The 20514-nt window shown below is 36.1% G+C and overlaps 1 protein-coding gene across 6 annotated transcripts in view; it reads right to left on the bottom strand.

Moving 5' to 3' along the window:
* Positions 1 to 20514, bottom strand: part of ARL15 (ARF like GTPase 15) — a 160780-nt gene that overhangs the window by 23513 nt on the left and 116753 nt on the right. The window contains exon 6 of one of the 6 annotated variants that reach the window (XM_081945815.1): positions 5119 to 5196. The exons of the other annotated variants lie outside the window; for them this stretch is intronic. Coding sequence (XP_081801941.1) covers positions 5143 to 5196 — 54 coding nt within the window. The 3' untranslated portion in view covers positions 5119 to 5142. The remainder of the gene's footprint in view (positions 1 to 5118; positions 5197 to 20514) is intronic. 6 annotated transcript variants of the gene reach the window in all.

The following is a 20514-nucleotide window of genomic DNA, read 5'->3' on the forward strand; positions in this document are numbered from 1 at the left end:
AGTTATGAGTTTGTTATATTACCATGCCCAAGATTTCTCAGATTTAGGATATATTTTTTAAAAAATAAAATATCACATCACTTTTTAAACCACAGATCCTCAAGGATATACTATTTCTAGATTACAGGAATGTATTCTATTTTGGGTTACTGTTGCCCTTGGTTTGGAAATTGTTGAGGAGAATATTTGAAGTATCACACATTACATCTCAGTTGAAGCAAACAAAACTATCTGAATAAGGTGCAATACTATTTTTTGATATTTAAGGCTCTCATAACTCAGAACCAGGATCCTTGGCAGCCCTCCTTTCTTTACGAAAACAGAGCCACAATTTGCTTTAACATTGCTACAAGCCAGAGAAGATAGAACAGTAAATTGTATCTGTTGATTCAAGAAGCCCCGCGTGACAGTATATAGAAATGTTCAGTAATGCAATAAATAAATTAGAATCATTTTAGTCTTTAGACGCAAAGAAACAGCAAGATTTCCTTAAGTAGTGCTGCTCTGCTCATGAAAAAGTAAAGAGACCGTTCATTGACAGTGCAAATACATGGAAATCAGAACAATATACTATCACACCCATCCAAGGGCCAGTGGAGACCCAGTGGTAGATACAGTCGATAATAATGACTAAATCAACTTCCTATGATGAGATAAAGCTTTACATAAATATTACAATAACCTTAGACTTTGCAAACATTATGCTAAATACTTATTATCTACAAATAAAAATGCCAATGAGCAATTTCACTTATACTTTTGAAAGGCTAATAAAAATGAAGCTATCATTGTTTAGCAGATAACAATTAACCAGATAACTCCTGTACAGAGTCAAGAAACAAAAGCCAATAAAGAAATCTAAAGGGAATTCCTAATCAGTCCAAAGAATTTAAGCACTAAATCCGCATTTAATTAATCATAAACCAGAAAAACACAAACATATTCATTAGAATTACTGTGCTATAAATTGAGCTCAATTTAGAAAAAGGTCAGATCATGTTGAAAAATTGACAGAGAAACTAAAAGCAAGGAAGCATTGTATTATGGTATGTGTACTATGTACATAAACCCTTCTCAAGTGTATAACAACTTTATCTTGGCAAGCAAGAAACTCAGTATTCCAATTTTAGGAGATAAAAATAGTATTCTCTTAACAATTTGTCTCCCCTATTCTCCCCTCCCACAAAAGAGGAAAATAAATAATTATCAGATTGAGGTAATCAGAAGAAAAGCAATACTTTAGTTAATCCTTTGAAATTCTACAAATTTTTATAGTCACAGCCACGTTTCTGCTATATTTAATTTTCATAAAAATTGCCTCAAAAAACTACAGCAAGATCATTATAATATACACATCCTTAGAATTATAAATGTATACAGACTCCTGACCTCCTAATCCTTCCACAATGAGCAATGTTATCTACACATTTCATTCAATTCCATCATGATAATTTTTATATTTTAAACCATCAAAATTTAAACCGGCCAAAAAGAAAGTACTACATCTACTTATCTAACATTTAGAAGGTTTCAGCTGCTAACTTTTGTCTTTTACTCCTACTATTTTCATCCAAATATCTGAAATAGAAAAAAAAATAGCTAGAGCAATTTGTTTATTTTCAGGAATAACAATGAATCAGATTTCAAGTCTGAGATTGAAATTTGGGTCCAGAATTTGAATCAGGAGATCTCTGAATCAATCCAATGTGAAGCAGGCTGTTTTCCAAACTGGGATCAGTATACACATGTATTGACTAATTTTACAAAAATATGTGGAAAATAAAATATCGTTAATTCCTAAGCATGAGCAAAAAAATTTCTTTGAACATAATCCGAAGCCACAAGGCATCATATAATTAGTTCTGCTGCGTCACTATTTTCATCGCATACTTATATAAGTTTCACAAATATAGTAGTTACTTTAAGGATACAGAAAAGATACACATTTAGCCAATTATAGATATTCTAATTATCTGTGAAAGTGTTTGCTTTTCTACGTTCGTGTCTGCAAAGATTTGGCACAAGTATATAAGTAATACCAAAGTCCAGTTGGCCGAACTATCGAAACTGAAGCAACGGAAATCTGATATCTTGGAACAAGAAATTAAACTAATGTGGATAATAAGCCCATAATAATAGAAGAATGTCTCTACTGTTTAACATAGATCTCTACTAGGCATTATTCTGCATACATAAGTAATGCAAGTTGCCATCAACTTGAATTGTTTACAAGTTTCCATTCTTCCACTTCCTATCCTTCTCTACAATTACATGTACAATCGTTGTACATATTAACCCCTGCCCAGGTAGTATTGAAAATTCTGTCTCATATCCAGTTCATAAGTCTTTATGCCTCCGGATATTTCACAATATAAAGTGACAAAAATATTGTCCTAAGTCAGAAAGTTCACATTAATTATTACAGAAAGATTTACATGACAGTGAGAAGCCTTGTGACATTAATAAGAACATTGGGGAAAAGTCATTTTTCATCCAATAAATTGGATATGCTGTTCCCAACATCAGAATCTATTTACAAGTTGATGCTTGAAATACTGCCAAGTCTTGCTGTACAAGATGGATGAAAACATCTCAGTACTAGACTGCTTTTGAAACTCATCGAATTTGGTACTTGATGCATTTTGACGAGAAAATTTGTCCTAGTACTCATTGTTTGTTTGGTACTCGATGCACAAGGTACAACTAGTTGGTGCCGGTTGCCTCGTGATTCGCTACCCTTTCTAGCCGAAACAAAGGGTCACACATTAGTAACAGGGTAGTTCTTGCCCTGTGCACAACCCTTTACAGTCTTATCTTCTGTGTCTATTCATTTTGTCTATTTTTGCACTTTTGTTCTCACCAGTACAGATAAAGTGATGTTTTTATTTTATTTAATCTAAATATTTATTAATTTTTAGCTTTATTTCTCATGTAAAGTAACCCTATCTTTTTACATATTGCTTTAAATGTGGATTATCTTTAGTTTGGGAATGCATTGATTTTATTTAAATTATTCCCTATGGGGGAAAATATTTGGTATTTATCATTTTTGGTACTGGTCCCACCTCCCAGAACCAATTGACAAATATCATAGTACCACTAAAGAGGTAATATAGATTATCAACACACACATTAATTTATAATCTATTACTGACATATTTAGTTATAGTTTGTGTCATGCCATATGCCTAGCTACATTCAAAAATTGGTGAAGACATCCCAGTTCACATCTACATCAAGAATACATGTGAGTACATGTGTATGGGAAGTCATTCACACAAAATTACACTATCAAACATTTTAGAAGCTGAGTTGTATTAGTTTATTGTGTCAAAACCTGATTTGAATACAAATTTTCTTGTACTCAAATCATTCAAAAGGTGCTTTTTTCTTTTCAACATTCTGTTTTTTAATTTCCAGGAAAAAGTCTGCAAACTTTGGAAAAATAATACATATTTCAAAATAACTGCTCCATCTCTGCACACTATTCTCCAAGGCCTCATAAAAACAAGTATCAAAAACTTTTATTTCAAGTTTAAAAATATGGTTTCTTACAACAATTTCATGGAATTTCATGCTTTCTAGTGGAAAGAGAAAAATAGCTTGAAACATTAAACCACCTTGACAGAAATATGAAATCCTCCAAGTGGCAATAGTAGATAGTTATTTAATTCATACAGTTTACTGTTGACTTTGGAAGATGATAGTATAATGCAGATAGTGTACACAATAACATTGGGTTGTCATGTAGGAATGTTGCTTTCTGGTGACCATACTGATGTAATATCCTCAAATAAACCTATTTTGAAAAAATATTTTTAAATATTTGTGGAAAACTTAATATTTCGTAACAAGACAAACTTTTTCATGGGAAGGCCACTGAGCAAAGAGTTACACAATGGGCAAAGTAATAACAATGTTTTAAATTAATGATTGTCCAAGTACTAAGACATTCCATTAAGCATTGAATTAATACACACACACTCGGTGTGTGTGTGTGTATTTTCTTCATTTAAATAGGAGGTGCAACAGTATTGATTCATGAAGATTATCACTATGTTAATCTAATGTCTATTGCAAAAACAGGAAAAAAGTCAGAAAGGATTCCTATATATGGAAATAAAATGAGATACTGAGATAAATTATCATGTTGTACAATTATCATAGTACATCACTTTTTCCAACATCTCTTCCAGATGTTTTAGGACTTCAACTTTCTAAATTGCTATGCTGGGTGGAGATTCTTTTCCTAAAGAATTATTTTCCTAAAATATCCAGGGGACACTGTGCCCTTCGTGCAGCACAATTTAAAGCTAAGGATAAATTACCTGCTTGAACTCACTTTTTATCAGTAATTTCTTTGAAGCAAAGAGAAGTAGGGTAAACCGTTAGGCATTCTCACCTCTTTTTATCAACCTAGCGGGAGCATGACACCTTTATTTACAAAACTTTGTGTCAATGACTCAATCAATGATATTACCTGTTGCAGTTGTCATGAGACAGCTGCTCTTTCAGCTTACCCAGTCACTTTATTAGTCATTCATTCCAATCTGGAAATACTGCTTTTTTTATAATGACTCCTCACTACAGTGATCACTCTAGCCTAGAGATCAAACTAATAGTGCTGCAACATCAGGTGATATACATTTAATTGTATTGAATTGCCAATGGTTCCAAGACAGAAATCTTAACTGAGATGGAAGCAGGCATGGGCAAACCACTTGCAAACATTTCAACTATGCTTAAAGGCACGAACATGTCAATAAGTGATTCCTAGATGGATTTTTCTCTTCTTCAGAGTGTTTTCAGGTCTGAAATTACTATTATCACAAGGGATTAAAGCTATTCTAGCACCTTAAGTTAGTTAATTTATTAACTGTGCAGAGTAGGCCAACCTGAATAGAGCAAATTAGTGGACGTTATGAATTCCCTTTAAAACATTTCTTGAATCTGTGTGGTTTATCATATGGAAACAGTATTTATGGTAAATCATGCACCATTTATAAAGGCAGGTAAATTGTGTCATGCTAAATATGGTTTGAAGGAAAATTATAAATGGAGAACAATTGACAAAGAATCTAGCCAATAGGAGAAAGTCGTAATTGCCTGCCCACCGACCTTTTATGAAGATCTGAATCTTCTTCAATGTTCAAGCAGGATTTGTAGATGGAAAAACTGTTTAAACAGGAAGAAAGGCTAAAAGAGAGAGAGAAAGAGAAAGAGAGAGAGATGGACTATACAGAGTTAATTTTCTACTACACCTTTAATGACATTTTCTGGTAGAATTTACTTTGGTAGCTATGTGTTTCCGATGGCAGGAACATAACAGCATTATAAGTACAGTTCAAAATAACTGAGAAGAAATAATATACTAGTATCAGTAGTATCAGGGGCAGATGATGGATGAGTTCTTAAACATTATGGACCTTTATTTATGTAGGAGTACCAGACTGTCAATACATTAATATCCAATGAGGGATCTTTTTGTATGATGCCCAAACAATGGAAAACTCCCCCAAGGAAAGATAAAAACTTATTAAAATTGTTATTCACATCTGTAATATGTTAGCTGATTGAATGCTTTCTACACTATATTGCCAAAAGTATTCGCTCACCTGCCTTTACTCGCATATGAACTTACTGTAAGTGACATCCCATTCCTAATTCATAGGGTTCAATATGATGTCAACCCACCCTTTGCAGCTATAACAGCTTCAACTCTTCTGGGAAGGCTGTCCACAAGGTTCAGGAGTGTATTTATGGGGATTTTTGACATTCTTCCAGAAGCGCATTTGTGAGATCACACACTGATGTTGGATGAGTTTACGTGGCCTACCACTTCGTGGCTGAGTTGCTGTCATTCCCAAACACTTCCACGTTCTTATAATACAGCTCACAGTTGACTGTGGAAAATTTAGGAGCGAGGAAATTTCACGACTGGATTTGTTGCACAGGTGGCATCCTATCACAGTTCCACGCTGGAATTCACTGAGCTCCTGAGAGCGACCCATTCTTTCACAAATGTTTGTAAAAACAGTCTGCATGCCTAGGTACTTGATTTTATACGCCTGTGGCCATGGAAGTGATCAGAACACCTGATTCTGATTATTTGGATCGGTGAGCAAATACTTTTGGCAAATATAGTGTATGTTACAAGTTTTATTTCTTGAAATTGCATTATATTAAGAAGGTACAATTTTGTATTTAACCAATGCCATGGAATATATTTCTAATTATACAACATTTGAAAACAACTGAGCAATACCGGGGAAAGTGACACAACTTAAGGAAGAATAAAATAAAAAATAGAGCTATCACATCATTGAAATTAAGTATAAGCAGGTGCATTAATGCAAAAAAACAATTTTGAGGGCTTTTTATTAAGTTATTCTGAAACTCAAGCAGGAACTAGATGTTTTCTGAAAAACCTGAGTGGCAACTAATACAGCAGCCTTATGTAAGGATTCAAAGCTATTACTTTATGCCCTAAGGAGTTCAGCTTTTCTCCATTCTGCCAGTCATTAGAGAATGGCAAACAAGAGGTAGAAGGTTTAGAATGCAGAAAAGCATCATGAATAATTAATCTGTTCCAAGCATTTGCAGAAGCACATAAAAGAATGAGACACATGACTACATTGTTCTTATTGGTAGAATATTTTCCTTGCTTGTAGAATATTTCAAGTAATATGGATTGATAGCTCCACTAATATAGAAAGACAGCTTTAATTATTACATATTTTGAAATATTACATATTTTAAAATATGTATTTTTAAAATAAATTATCATAAATAAACAACAACAACAAAAAACCCAGATAGAGGAACCACCCATGAGATCACTATTCTCAAGACTCAGAACAGAGACAGCACCCCCGCACATACAAACGTATGGATCCGGAAATGTAAATGCCATCCAGAATGTAGATGACATTTTTGTCATAATAAAAAAGGAACAACTTTAGAGAAGATACATGAAACAATCAACATCTTCAAAGATATAAATTCATAAGGGAAGAAGAAAACAACACCAAACTAGCTTTCCTGGATAAGTGCCTCACCAGGGGAAACAAGGACAAATTGGAAATGCAAGTCTATCAAAATACATCCCAAAAAAACAACCAAGTGCTCTATTACCACAGTTAACAACCCAACTTCCCACAAAAGGAGATGTGTAAGAACATTATTTAGATGAGAAAAAATGTACTGCAGCAACCCAGCACACCAGAGTAGGAAAATAGACTGCCTGTACAACATTTTCCAACAAAATGGATACCTACGCAATATTATCAAAAAGTGCCAATCAACACGTTATGTCACAGTTGTAAGAAAGATTTTATCAAAAGTGTTTTAAGAGAATACGTTAAATTACTAATTAAGTCTTAGGGATCCTGACAAATGTTATGCTTAGTGTACAAATGTATTTATAATTGTAGGATAGTGAATCCAAATAATAATTGAGAAGTCTTTAAGAAGATGTTGGATAGCTATTTGTCTGAAACGGTATAGGGCTTCCTGCCTAGGCAGGGGGTTGGACTAGAAGACCTCCAAGGTCCCTTCCAACTCTACTATTGTATTGTATTGTATTATTGTATTGTAATGGTGATTAGAAAGCTGGAAAATCTAATGAGTAATACAAGTAGAGTATTTTGCTAAACTTGACTCTATGCTACCTATACATTCGCTAAATTAAATCAAATTATTTAAAAAAATCAAGACAAATGGTAAAATACCTCCCTTCAAAAAGTGTTGAAATGTTAATGTGGCCGTCTTTTAAAAAAAATCATACTGTAAGATTTAGCGGACAAAAGTCTACTTTCATGGATACATAAAGGTTAACTTCAGTTAGCACTCATGGTTGTCGAAAACAATATTCATTTTTAAATTTAAAAAGATTCTTTTTCATTTTGGCAAACTGTGGTAATCTTGTTAAGAGTTCATATTTCCTTATAGGTTGGATGTCACAAAAAGTAAATATAATTGTTGGAAAGCATTCTGCATTTTCTCTGCTGTCTCAAAAATTCTTTACTGCATAGACAAAAATTGTGAAATATTCTTCAAGCAGCTTAGAATAAAACTGCATAATGCTTATCATTGCCAGCAGTTGTAAATTTCATAACAACAGGCTATACAAACAGTTTGCATATGTCATGAACTGCCTGGAACAATCCTCATCTATACATTTATATAAGAGAAGCAGTGGGATGAGATTCTTGCTCAGTGAAATCCCACTGCAGAACTCTTGGCAGAACCAATTCCCACCCAATTCTTTGTTCTTAATGACCTGGTAAAGTGGTATGCCCTCAAGTTTATGAAAACAATGGCAGGTTGAAAGTCAAATAATGGTAAGGCAGAGGAAGCCTTGGAGAAATGGTGCCATGATGGTGCCAAATGAAACTCATCTAATGGTCCCAAATGATACTCATCTAATCAAGAGCCAGGAGATCCTCCAGAGTTGAACTGCATCCTGATTTTGACTTGAGTATGGACCATGATGTTTTCTGAATGAAAAGTTCTGACTCAAATCTATTCAGAGCTTTTCATACAAAAAACATGGGCATGGTCCATGCCCAAGTCAAAATCAAGATGCAGATCTACTCTGGAGAATCAGTGTCAACACTAACTTTCCTTATACTTTGAACTATAATTTGTTTTGGTAACTGCCTTTCTAGATAATTGATTTTTGCTGATGCATATATTATACTTGTTGATCAGCCTCTAAAACCTGGCCCTTGTAATCAGCTAATATAGCTTGAATACAGGACAATGCATTTTCTTGCCGATTCTATTTCTAAAGTACAAATGTGAATAATTCAATTCTAATGTCGGTGTCTGGAGGCCGTACGGGTCTGGATGGATGGCAACCGACTAAAACTCAACCCTTCCAAGACGGAGTGGCTGTGGCTTCCGGCCTCCCGGTTCAACCAGGTGTTTCCATCTCTGGCCATCGGGGGCGTCCAACTAGCCCCCATGGAACAGGTGCGCAATTTGGGCGTCCTCCTGGATGCCCGGCTGTCCATGGATAACCATGTAACAGCCGTGGCAAGGGGGGCGTTCCATCAGGTCCGCCTGATGCGCCAATTGCGCCCCTTATTGGACCGGGATGCCCTACGCACAGTCACCCATGCGCTAGTGACGTCTCGCCTGGATTACTGCAATGCTCTCTACATGGGGCTTCCCTTGAGATGCACTCGGAGACTACAGTTGGTCCAGAACGCGGCCGCGCGGGTGATTATGGGGAGGACTAGGTACTCCCCTGTAACACCTCTCCTGCGCGAGCTGCACTGGCTTCCTGTGGTCTACCGAGTGCGTTTCAAGGTTTTGATTATGATCTTTAAAGCGCTTCATGGCACAGGGCCTAGTTATATGCAGGATCGCATCCTGCCCCACACATCCCTACGACCAATTCGCTCACACAGAGAGGGACTTCTCCGGGTGCCGTCCGCCAAACAGTGCCGGGGGGCGACACCCAGGAGCAGAGCCTTCTCTGTGGTGGGCCCAGCCCTGTGGAATGACCTCCCCCGTGACATCAGGATTACTTCCGATCTCCGCTCCTTCCGTGTACAGCTGAAGACCCACCTCTTTCAATTATCTGGCCTGGCTCAATCGTAATTATTCTTATTCCTCCTAACTGTTTTTAAATTGTATTTTAAACGTTAAATCTTAATTTTATATCGGGTTTTTACAATTGGGGTATTTTAATGCGGGTCTTTTAACTGTCTATATGATGTAAATTGTTTACCTCCTCCGAGTCCGTGTTTGTGTATCTGTATGTATGTTCTGTATGTACGCTTATGTGTTTTATATATTTTCTGTGTTTTATATGCCCCATTGTACGCCGCCCCGAGTCCTACTTGGAAAGGGAGCGGCTAATAAATTCAAACTTATTATTATTATTATTATAAACTATTTGATTTTTTTGCTTGAAATGTCATTTCATATTGCCAATACTTATTGTTAATTAAGACTCTATGAAAAACTGATTACCAATGAAAGTGCATTATTTGTTCTGTGTTCTTTATTTTATGAATACAGTTAGTTAAAATGCTATCAAACTAAGCTCATTCCTGAGTCACTTCGAGCCCATGAGAAAATCCCATTTTCTTTATGTTGAAAATGCTCCAATTCCTTGAGAAGTGCTTACATTCATCTAAATCCACTATGGATTTACAGGATGGAAAATGCATGGTAAAGATTATTTCACTATCAAACAGGGGTAATAATTTTGTGCATGCTTGACGAACTGAGGCTGTCATCAATTGTTATTAGTATTGCTGAAAAATTAAAGTACAAGTTACTTTCTCTGGAAGCTACAAAAGAGGTTAGTAAAGTGATCAGTCTGCCTCTGCCTTACAGAGTTGACTCTCCAATTCTTAAAGAAGTTGCAGCTTATCTGCAAGGTTGTAGAAACCTGAAAAAAGAACTTTGTGCTAGCCTGAAAGTGCCAATACACCCACGGCTACTGTGTAATGAGTTTAATGGCTCTTATGTAGCCAAATTAGTACCCTCATTTTTTAAAATTCACATGTAGAAGATGAGAATCTTCTATCCCTGGAGATTCTCCAGAGTCCTGATTTGTTTCAAAGCTTCCTTGTATCAATAACCTGTTAACATGCATAAAACTAGATTGCAAAGCATAAAAACACGGTATATAGTCATTCCTGATCAGAGCATTAATTTCTGGATGATACAAAAACTTTGCTATTGGTTAAAAACTATTTCTCATCCATGTTATAGTAAAAGTCAATACTACATGGGTTTATCCCTAAAATCACAGATCAGATACTTCAGTTCAGGCCATAATTAACAGTTGTTTTGCTGCTGCTTCAAACCAAATTGTTTATTTTGTTCAGTGAAATAAAATGTTTTATCATCAATTTTTAATGGAAATTTTATTTTTAATATGACTCATGGTGAAGAGATATCAGAACAATAAGAAGACATTTTCATTTAAACATAAAATCGAAGACAAATCTTCACTAATGCCTTTTTCACTAATTCACTATATCCAACCATCAGTTAATTTTATAATTTACTGTAAATCAAAAACACAAAAAAAGATGTGCCTCTAAAATTATACTTTTATATACCCAAGAAACATAATGTTTCAAACATTATCAAATAAGACTATTTTAAATACAATATTCTCATTCTGTATATCATGAATATTTATACCAAAGGTTTTTTTTTACTAAAAGGTATAGAAAAGAGTACGATAAGAAGTTTGAAAGGCAGACTATAGAGGGTCTTTTATCAAATTATTCAATTGTTTTGACAAATATTCTTAAATTTTGTATCAGCGACATGATATATCAGATAAACCTGAAGTCCTGCAAATAAATATCTGTTCTTTCCTATCTCTGGTATGAAAGTAACACAGTGAAAGGAAATCAGCTTTTCCTTTGTAAATTAAAATTAGGCAAATCAAATGGCAAATCAAAATGTCCAACAAAAACAAATGAGCAGAAAGAAGTTAAGAGGCTTGCATTTGCTTTAGACCAATGCCTAATCATTTGTAAAGGCTAATGTCTTCCCATTATATGGGTTGCTCAGGGACAAAAGGAAATGCCAGTTACTGGACACTTATTCAGGATCATTATTGCACATTAAATTTATATATCCGGTTCTTCATTTTTAACTTATACAGACCTTGAAGGGCATAATGCTGTTACCTAATATCTCTTAATGACAAATACTAAGGCTAATATTACTATTTAGACTCATTGATAATTACTTCTTTTTCTATGTATTTCAAATCAATTTAAGTTGCAAAAATGTATTTTTTCTATTAAAAAAAACACCTTATGGTACATTTTAACTTTTTGCTTTATAATTTGTCAGCTTTTGTGTTCTTTGAGCAATATGTCATTATGTCTTTAATTCTGTGTATCTGCAGTAGGATATACTGTTTAAAATCTAAAGTACTCTCAACATAGATGGCGGGTAAAAACCCATGAACCATAAGTAAAGTCTTATAGGAACATACAAAAAAAGAAAAAGAGAGAGAGAGAAAGAGAGAGATTGTTCTTCAGTCAGACTTAAGCCATTACTTTCTTCAAAAGAAGAAAAGGCACAAGTTAAGAAAAAGGCACCGCCAAAGACTTTCTACTCAAAAGTGCATCTCCATGAAGTTTCCTGCTGAGAGAATATGAATGCCCCGAGATCTGGGAAAAGGATCCAAATAGGATTTCAAACATCCACAAATTTTAACTCAAACATGTAGGTATTTCACCACGCTGCTATTGATTCGATTTTTCTGTCTTAGTTTAAGGAGGTGCTAAACAAAGCAGACAAGTCCTACATGTATTTACATTCCAAAGTTCCCTTTACTAAACCTTCCTCCAATCCTCCAACCCTCTCATCACTTCAGAGCTAAACAAACCGTAAAGTCTAACCTGATGTTTGTGGAGCAATGTGTAACTAACTTAAGCAAAATGTTCCTCAAAAAAGGTTAGGGGGGAAAAAACCCTGTGGTTGTTATTACTTACACCACTGACCCAGTATAACACATAAACTAATTTAAACCAAGGGAGACATTCCTGCCTCGCCTCTTCAAAAACATTGATTTTCAATTTATATTTGATCACATTCTCCAGAATGAGATTGAAAGATCATCAAAATACAATGGGACTCTCTAGGTAAAGTTCCAAAGGAATTATATATGAATCTAAAATGTAAGCCAGAAATGTTACAGTGGTGCACCAAAAGCTAAAATGATATAAATAACTATCTATATCTATGGTGTGTTATACTTTATGGTATATTATATTTTCAGGTCTCTTACTATAAAGGTAGGTAAAATAATATTTTTTAAAAAATTGTATAGATTTTTCAAATGCAATTCTGTACAGCTACCTGACTTTCTGCCTGTCTGAGGACATCTTTACACTTATTAATACAACATTTCCAGCTCACAGGATCACATCTAATGCACCTATGCATTAGATGTGATCTGAAAACTGGGAGTCCAGCAATTTTTTTCTAACTAACAACTGCATAAACTTGTTACCTGGAAGGTGGAATAAAAATCTAATAAATAAATAAAAGGGGTCTTTTATTCCTTTTATTCCTCGGATTCCTCTGGATTTTTGCCATCATAGACTAAAACAACTCTCTTCCTATAATGTGTAGATATGATCAATTAAAAATAATGATTTTTTTTGTATTACGTTAACCTGTTCTTACCATGCAATGAGATATTCATATACAGTCCCAATATTTTCGGAGAGGGTTTATTTTCAGGGGAGAGCTTATTTTAGTGCATGCGCTCAAAAGCCTGATTGGCCCAATTATCCGGGCAGGTGTTATTTTTGGGGAAACAGAGTAGCAATGTCTAGGCCAGTGATTGCACACCTATGATACACTCCCCTTCCCCCCAATACATGATGTTTGGGTGACATGCCAGTGTTCACCAACATTCAACAACAGCTATTCTCAAAAGTATGCCCTGTTCTCATGTGATTTTCAGAGGAAGTAGAGAACATAGAACATGAGTTTGATTTTCTCACATTTCATTTTTGTAATTATTTGACATTTCGTTATATAATGTATAGAATCACACATGATTGGAGCGCATTGTTTTAAAGAAATGAATATGCAAAGAATGGTTTTTTCTTTTGTTTGGGGACGAGAGTACAAAGCCAGCAGAGTCAAGTTAGACATTTTTCACATATTTGACATACAGAGCTCAAAAGGTTCACCTCACTGGTGAGCCTTAGCTCTAAGAAAATCTAAGAGATCTTTCTCCGTTTTTTTTTTTTTAAAATTATTCCTACCTTACTTAAACAAATGGGAAGTCAGCTATCTTAATAGACTGGCTGGGAAAGAAAAGAAAGCAAAAAATGATCTCCTTTATGGTGACAATGATTGCAGCAATCTTGAAGACAATTCTAGAAAAAGGAAGATGGTTTCTCGGTAGCTGTTCTAACGGAAAGGAAGAAGAAATATCTATTTTCCATGCCTAGCGGGGCAGTGGGGAAAAATGTTTAGAAACAGCCCACATTTTCCACAGTAAAGTCTGCATGCTAAACGTTTCCACTTAAAAATAATGATGCACTGAATTAAACAACCAAATGTGCTTTATATTTTTGCAATAATATGTCTTTGTAATTCTTTGTCATTTGATAAGAATAAGGCTAGTTATACTGAATCTTATCTGAATCAGATATATGAATAAATTTTGAAGCATATAACAATAGGAAGATTATTAATAGAATAACTATGCCTTTGGAGACATAGCCCCTGTATTTTGTCTAACTAAAACAGATTGCATTGAAAATTTCATTGCACATTTTTAAGTTAAAATATTTGAAACAGTGGTTTACATTGTTTATTTTATTTATTGAATTTATATAGCTGTCCATTTGATGTGCATTTTACTTTGGTCAGTGTACACAACCAAAACACAAGCTAACAAATACCTAATTCAATCATTAAAACCAATTTAAACAGTTAAAATTATAAAAATAAAAAGACAAGGAAGAGTAAAGAAGAAATTAGGATTTTTAGGATATAGGACATTGGAACATTTTTAGGATATAGCAATTAGAACATTTACGATATACAAGGTAGTTTGTCTACAAATAATGTACAGAAACAAAATTACAACAGCTCAATAAAGAACAACTACTATTTTAATATGGTGACAATTAACATTCAAAGGCCCTACAAAAAATTTCATTTTTCAAGCTATCTGAATGGTAAATATCAAGAGAGAATTAAGGGAGGCTGCTCAGTAAGAAATGGAACATCATAGAAAAATACTGTCTTACACACACACACAATATAGATATATAGATATAGATTATATAGATATAGGGATATAGAGATGTATAGCTATAGATAGATGTACAGTGCCAATGTGATATTTCAGTTTTTTTCTTTTTAATAAATGTACATGCATTTTTTAAATTCTGTTTTCACTTTGTCATTATGGGATATGTAGATTAGTAAGAAAAAAATGAATTTCAACAAATGTAGACCAGGCAACAGCATAACAAAATCGATAAAAGTGAAAGGAGTCTGAATGCTTTCTGAATGCACTGCAGATATAGATAGATATCTACCCAGGATGAGTGTACAGAACTTATCAGAAAGAAATACAAACCATTTTCTCCAATCCATTATGGAACTGGATTTGGGTAGATACAGAATCCTATATGACAACAAAAAACATTCAAAAGCACTAATACTAAAATACTGAACTGACCTCTTCAGTTTTAATTTTTTCCTTTTAAATAAAATTTTCCTCCATGTGGTTTATTAAGGGGAAAAAACTTTAGCACTTTTTTAATCAAAGTATTTATTACCATGTTTCCCCGAAAATAAGACAGGGTCTTATTTTCTTTTGCCCCACGAAATATGGCCTTGGGCTTATTATAGGGGAGGGCTTATTTCTGGGGCAGGTGAGAAGCGAGGCGCACCTTTTACCTTTCCAGCTCCGTCGCGTTCCTCGCCATTGTGCTCAGAGAATCGGCTGGTAAAAAAAAAACCTTCTCGCAAGTTGTCAAACATCTTGAAATCGCGAGAAGGTTGTGTTTTTTTACCAGGGGCTTCCCTGAACACAATGGCGAGGAATGTGATGGAGCTGGAAAGGTAAGAGGCACACCTTGCGGCCCAACACCGCCCACCTCGCCCCAATGGTAAAGGCAGCCTGTCTGGTTCCCTTCCCTGCCATCCCTTTAACGAGGGGTGGCAAGTGGTGGGGGAGAAGCGAGGACATGCGTCTCGCTTCTCCCCCCACACCTACCACCCTTCGCTAAAGGGATGGCGGGGAAGGGAACCAGGCAGGCTGCCTTTACCATTGGGGCGAGGTGGGCGGTGTTGGGCTGCGAGGCGCGCCTCTTACCTTTCCAGCTTCGTCGCATTCCTCGCCCTTTCGTCCATTGAATCCCCTTGTAAAAAAAACCTCATGAGTTGAACTCATGAGTTTTTTTTTACAAGGGGATTCAATGGGTGAAAGGGCGAAGAACGCAATGGAGCTGGAAAGGTAGGAGGTGCACCTCGCTTCTCCCTCCCCACCTGCCACCCCTTGTTAAAGGGACAGCAGGGAAGGGAACCAGGCAGGCTGCCTTTACCATTGAGGCAAGGTGGCCGGTGTTGGGCTGCGAGGCATGCCTCTTACCTTTCCAGCTCCGTCGCGTTCCTCGCCATTGTATTCAGGGAAGCCCCTGGTAAAAAAAAAAAACTTCTCGCGATTTCAAGATGTTTGATTGAACTTGCGAGAAGGTTTTTTTTTCACCAGCCGCTTCCCTGAGCACAATGGCGAGGAACACGAGGAAGGGAACCAGGCAGGCTGCCTTTATCATTGGGGTGGGCGGTATTTTTTTGCATGAGAAGGAACAGCCGGGAGGGGGTGATCACATTGCTGGCCTGCCGCTGTTTTTGCGGCAGGCTCTTTTTGAGCGGGAGGGAAGGGCAGGGGTGGAAGCCCTTTGCTTCACCTGCTGCTGTTTTTGTGGTGGGCTCTTTTTGCATGGGAGGGAAGGGTGCGAAGTGGAAGCACTTTGCTTCGCCTGCCACTGTTTTTGCGGCGAGCCCTCTTTTTGCCCCGGTAGGTGGTACAGTGGTAATGGCGGGGACCGGTTGCACATGCGCTTAAATAGTTGGGGGCAGGCTTATTTTCAGGGGAGGGCGTATTATGGCACATGCTCTGAAAAGGGCTTATTAGCAGGGCATGTCTTATTTTCGGGGAAACACGGTACCACTGCTTAATAATACTTAGAAGAAAAATAGTAATACAGAGTGACTTTACGGGGGGAAATGCATCTCACCATGTCTTTAAAGCTATTCTAAAAATCAGATTCGTTTAGTTATTACTTAAACTTCTCTCTTGAAATTCAGGTATAGTCCCTAAGGCTTTATAAACAAAATGCACTTAGCTCAACTATAGAACATTGTCAAGGAGTACTTAATTATATTTAGCTAGGATGATTATAAATACCATACAGTCTTCAATTGCTGTAGCACAATATGCTAGACAAAGAATTAAACCTTGAAAAGGTTTTGACATGTACAACTAATTAATAAACTTTTGTAAACCAATTACATTTTGAAGGTTTTCATTTCATTAGCAGCACTGTGTATATTATGGTGTACCATACAAAAAAGGTAAAAATGCTCTAAAATTACCCTCTAGATGGTTACATTGCAGCATCCATAAAATTAATTTGGTGACAATATAGAAGTAGTTGCTATTAATCTTCTCTTGGGAGGCCCAAACAATCTAGCCCAAACGTCTTGGGTTGTTTTCCCCTTGAGGATTCTCATTCATGGAATTCTTTCCAAGCTCTCTTTATTAAAATCAGCTCTCTTAAAAGTCGAAGACTTGAGTTTGTTCTATTGCTTGTGCTTGCATAATGTTGAATTCCAATACTGTATGATCATCCCCCATCCCCCAGAGTTCCTGTAACTTCAACACCTTCTATCATTTCATCTCTGTTAATGAGAATTAAGTCCAATATGGCTGACCCTCTAGTTGCCTTCTTTACCTTTTGGGAAACAAAGTTGTCTGCTAGGTTTGTCAGCAATCTGTTTGATTTTCCACAAGGTGCAGAGTGATGTCAAGGTAGTTAAGAATCGTCCATTAATATTGTGGTGTCTTTCCTGCATACCTTAGTTAACTGACTTGGAAAAAGTTCGTCTATTTCCATTGGTTAGGTAGCCTGTAGTATATACCTTTGGCAATGTCATTCTTTTCCCCCAATCTTTTGTATTGACCCAAATGCATTCCAGATGGTTTTCATTATTGTTCTGCTATATTTATGTAGAGATATGGTTATTTCTAGTATATAGTGCAACTCCACCCCTTTTTTTATTTGGTCTTTTTCTTTTCAACAACTTACATCCCTTTAACTATATATTCCATTCATGGATTTCATCCCACCAAGTTTCCATAATGGCAATAATATCATATGTGCCCTCATGTACTTGGATTTCTAGTTCACCCTGTTTATTCCTCATACTTTGTGCATTAGTATACAGACCCATGATGGCGAACCTATGGCACACGTGCCACGTGTGGAGCCATATCTGTGGGCACGAGGCGTTGCCCTGTGACAGCATGCGCGTGCTGGCCAACTGATTTTCGGCCTTCCAGAAGAAACTTCTGGTAGGCCTGTTTGGCCGTTTTTTGCCATCCCCAGGCAATAGGCCTACTGGAAGTCCAGAGGCTTCAGTGAGGGCTCCATGCATGCGTCGGGGGAGGGAGGTTGTGTGCGCATGCCGGGAGGAAGCCATTGCATTGTGTGCATTGTGGGTTCTCCTTCTTTACCACCTGTTCGATTAGTGCACATGGTATGGCACACACTACCTAAAGCTTGATTTTTTTTAACAGCAACCTTAATATTCTTAACCACACAAATTGTTAATGACATATTAATGAAATGAATATTTTTTCCTGATCCTCTATTAGGAAGCATCCCCAAATCTCCACATGCGCTAAATGTGGATGAATGTGTTTTGATTGGAATAGGAAAAACTCATACAAAATAAACTTAAAGAAAATAGAACAAAGAAAGAAAGAATAAGAATTCAAGAAATAGAAATGGAAAGAAATATGTAATGAAGTAACTACCAAACTTGAAATTAATAAATCTTAATCCCCTCTACAGTTACAAACAGATAATCTCTTTATCCCATGCCCCATCCCTTATCTATAAGCAAATCCATAAAACATCAAATTTTCAATTCTGGTGTCAGCATAAAGTCTGTAGAAGGCTACCAGAACTTTACAAAAAAAAAAGGCTGAACTTTGATCAACTAAACCAACTCTATATTTCTTCCTTTTATTTTTAATAATGTTAATATTTAGTCTATCCATGTATTGTCAGGGGATTTAATTTCCCTTCAATTATTCTTCATCTCATCACACACTGACTTCAGGTTTTAACCATTCTTTTTTGTAGACCCAATATGAAAACATTTTATAGGTCCCCAATCCCCAGGGATACAGCCCGTTACCAGGCCTTGAGCTGTTTGCAATCAGGCCACGGAAGTGGTGGGTGAGCGCATGTGCAAATCCCCACTTGTGTGAGCAGCGGGTGAGCATGGGCATGTGTGCCCCATTTTCAGAACCATCCCCTCTCCCTCCTCCGATTGGTCCACAAATCTGGAAAGATTGGGAAACTCTGTTCTAGGTTATTCTCTTGGTTAGTCACTTGCATTTCCCCTTTAATTTTTAAATTTCATCCAATTTTTTTTATATATCCAATAAAGAATCCTATTTCAAATAATTGCCTTGCCCTGTCATTTATAGTTCCACTTTCAGTACTTTCTCTGTCTTGTCAGACAAAATTCCACCCACATCTGTCATTCCGTCAGTAACATTATTATCCATTAATATTCCAATGTCATGATGTTTTGTGTCATTTTTTAAGTCTCAGGACTAAGTGACACGAAAAGCAGACTTGTATCCCCCCCTTTCTACTTGGAATCTTTAGTCCCCTCTAGCGTTTAGTTTCTAAAATCATAACGTCACTTGTTTTTTTCTGATTTACAATAACCTAAAATAGCCAAATAAATCTGGTTTATTTTTTTGCACCCAAATCCACTTTTTATAGTATAAGAGCCAATATTTATTTTATTTATTCTAATAAACCAAATTTAACTGAACCCTTAATTCATTTATACGTTTCATGTAACAGAATCTTATTTAGCTTTTACTCTTTATTTCAAAATTCTAAGCTTTAAGCTTCTAAACTTATGGTAATTTTTCTCTTGTTCATCACTGAAGCTAAATTCACTCAGGAATGTTTTAAACTGATAGCTAATCCCTTCATTTCCCAGCACTCAAACTGCAGAAGACTCTCATCCACTTCTTGTCCAGAGGTTTTTGCCACAGTCATTAGCTCCACATTGGCGGAGTGGAGTAAGTCCACCAGAAATCCAAATACAGGTAGTTCTAAGTTACAAGAACTGGGACTTGAATGTTGCTGCTAAATTTATGTTGTGTTCATAAAGTGTGATGCTATATGACTACATTGCTTAGCAATGGAAATCCCTGCAGCCCTGTTGCTGTTGTTAAGCCAGAATTGTGAGTCATTAAGTGAGTACCTCATTCTAACTTCCTGATGGCTTCCACCAACCAAAGTCAGTGGGGAAGCCAGCAGGAAATTATGAGTTTCAGGTGGTTCACAAGGGGGCGCAATGTGAGTACAAATAGCAGAAATTATAATTATTGTTTAACAACTGTCTGCTTTTGCAAGATCCCAAGATTAAGAATATTAAAAACATTTATTATATTAATGTGTTAAATTCTGTATTTAATGAAGAATCATCAAAGTACACCTGTAATACTCCAGGCAGTCACCCACAAGATATAAATATAATCTTGTATTATATAATTTACAGGAGTAATTCTCTCTGTCTTTTTTTATATATAGGAAAGCAGGAAGACTTTGTCGGCAACTAGCCAAAGAATGAATAGAGAGTGTTCTTTTTCTGAGGAACCTTTGAAGGAATGTGTTGACGTGTTGGACAATTATCTCAGCTTCTTCTGGCTGATTTTCATCAGTCATA

This window comes from Natrix helvetica, assembly GCF_964273705.1.
Source record: "Natrix helvetica genome assembly, chromosome: 2".
Lineage (NCBI taxonomy): Eukaryota > Metazoa > Chordata > Lepidosauria > Squamata > Natricidae > Natrix > Natrix helvetica.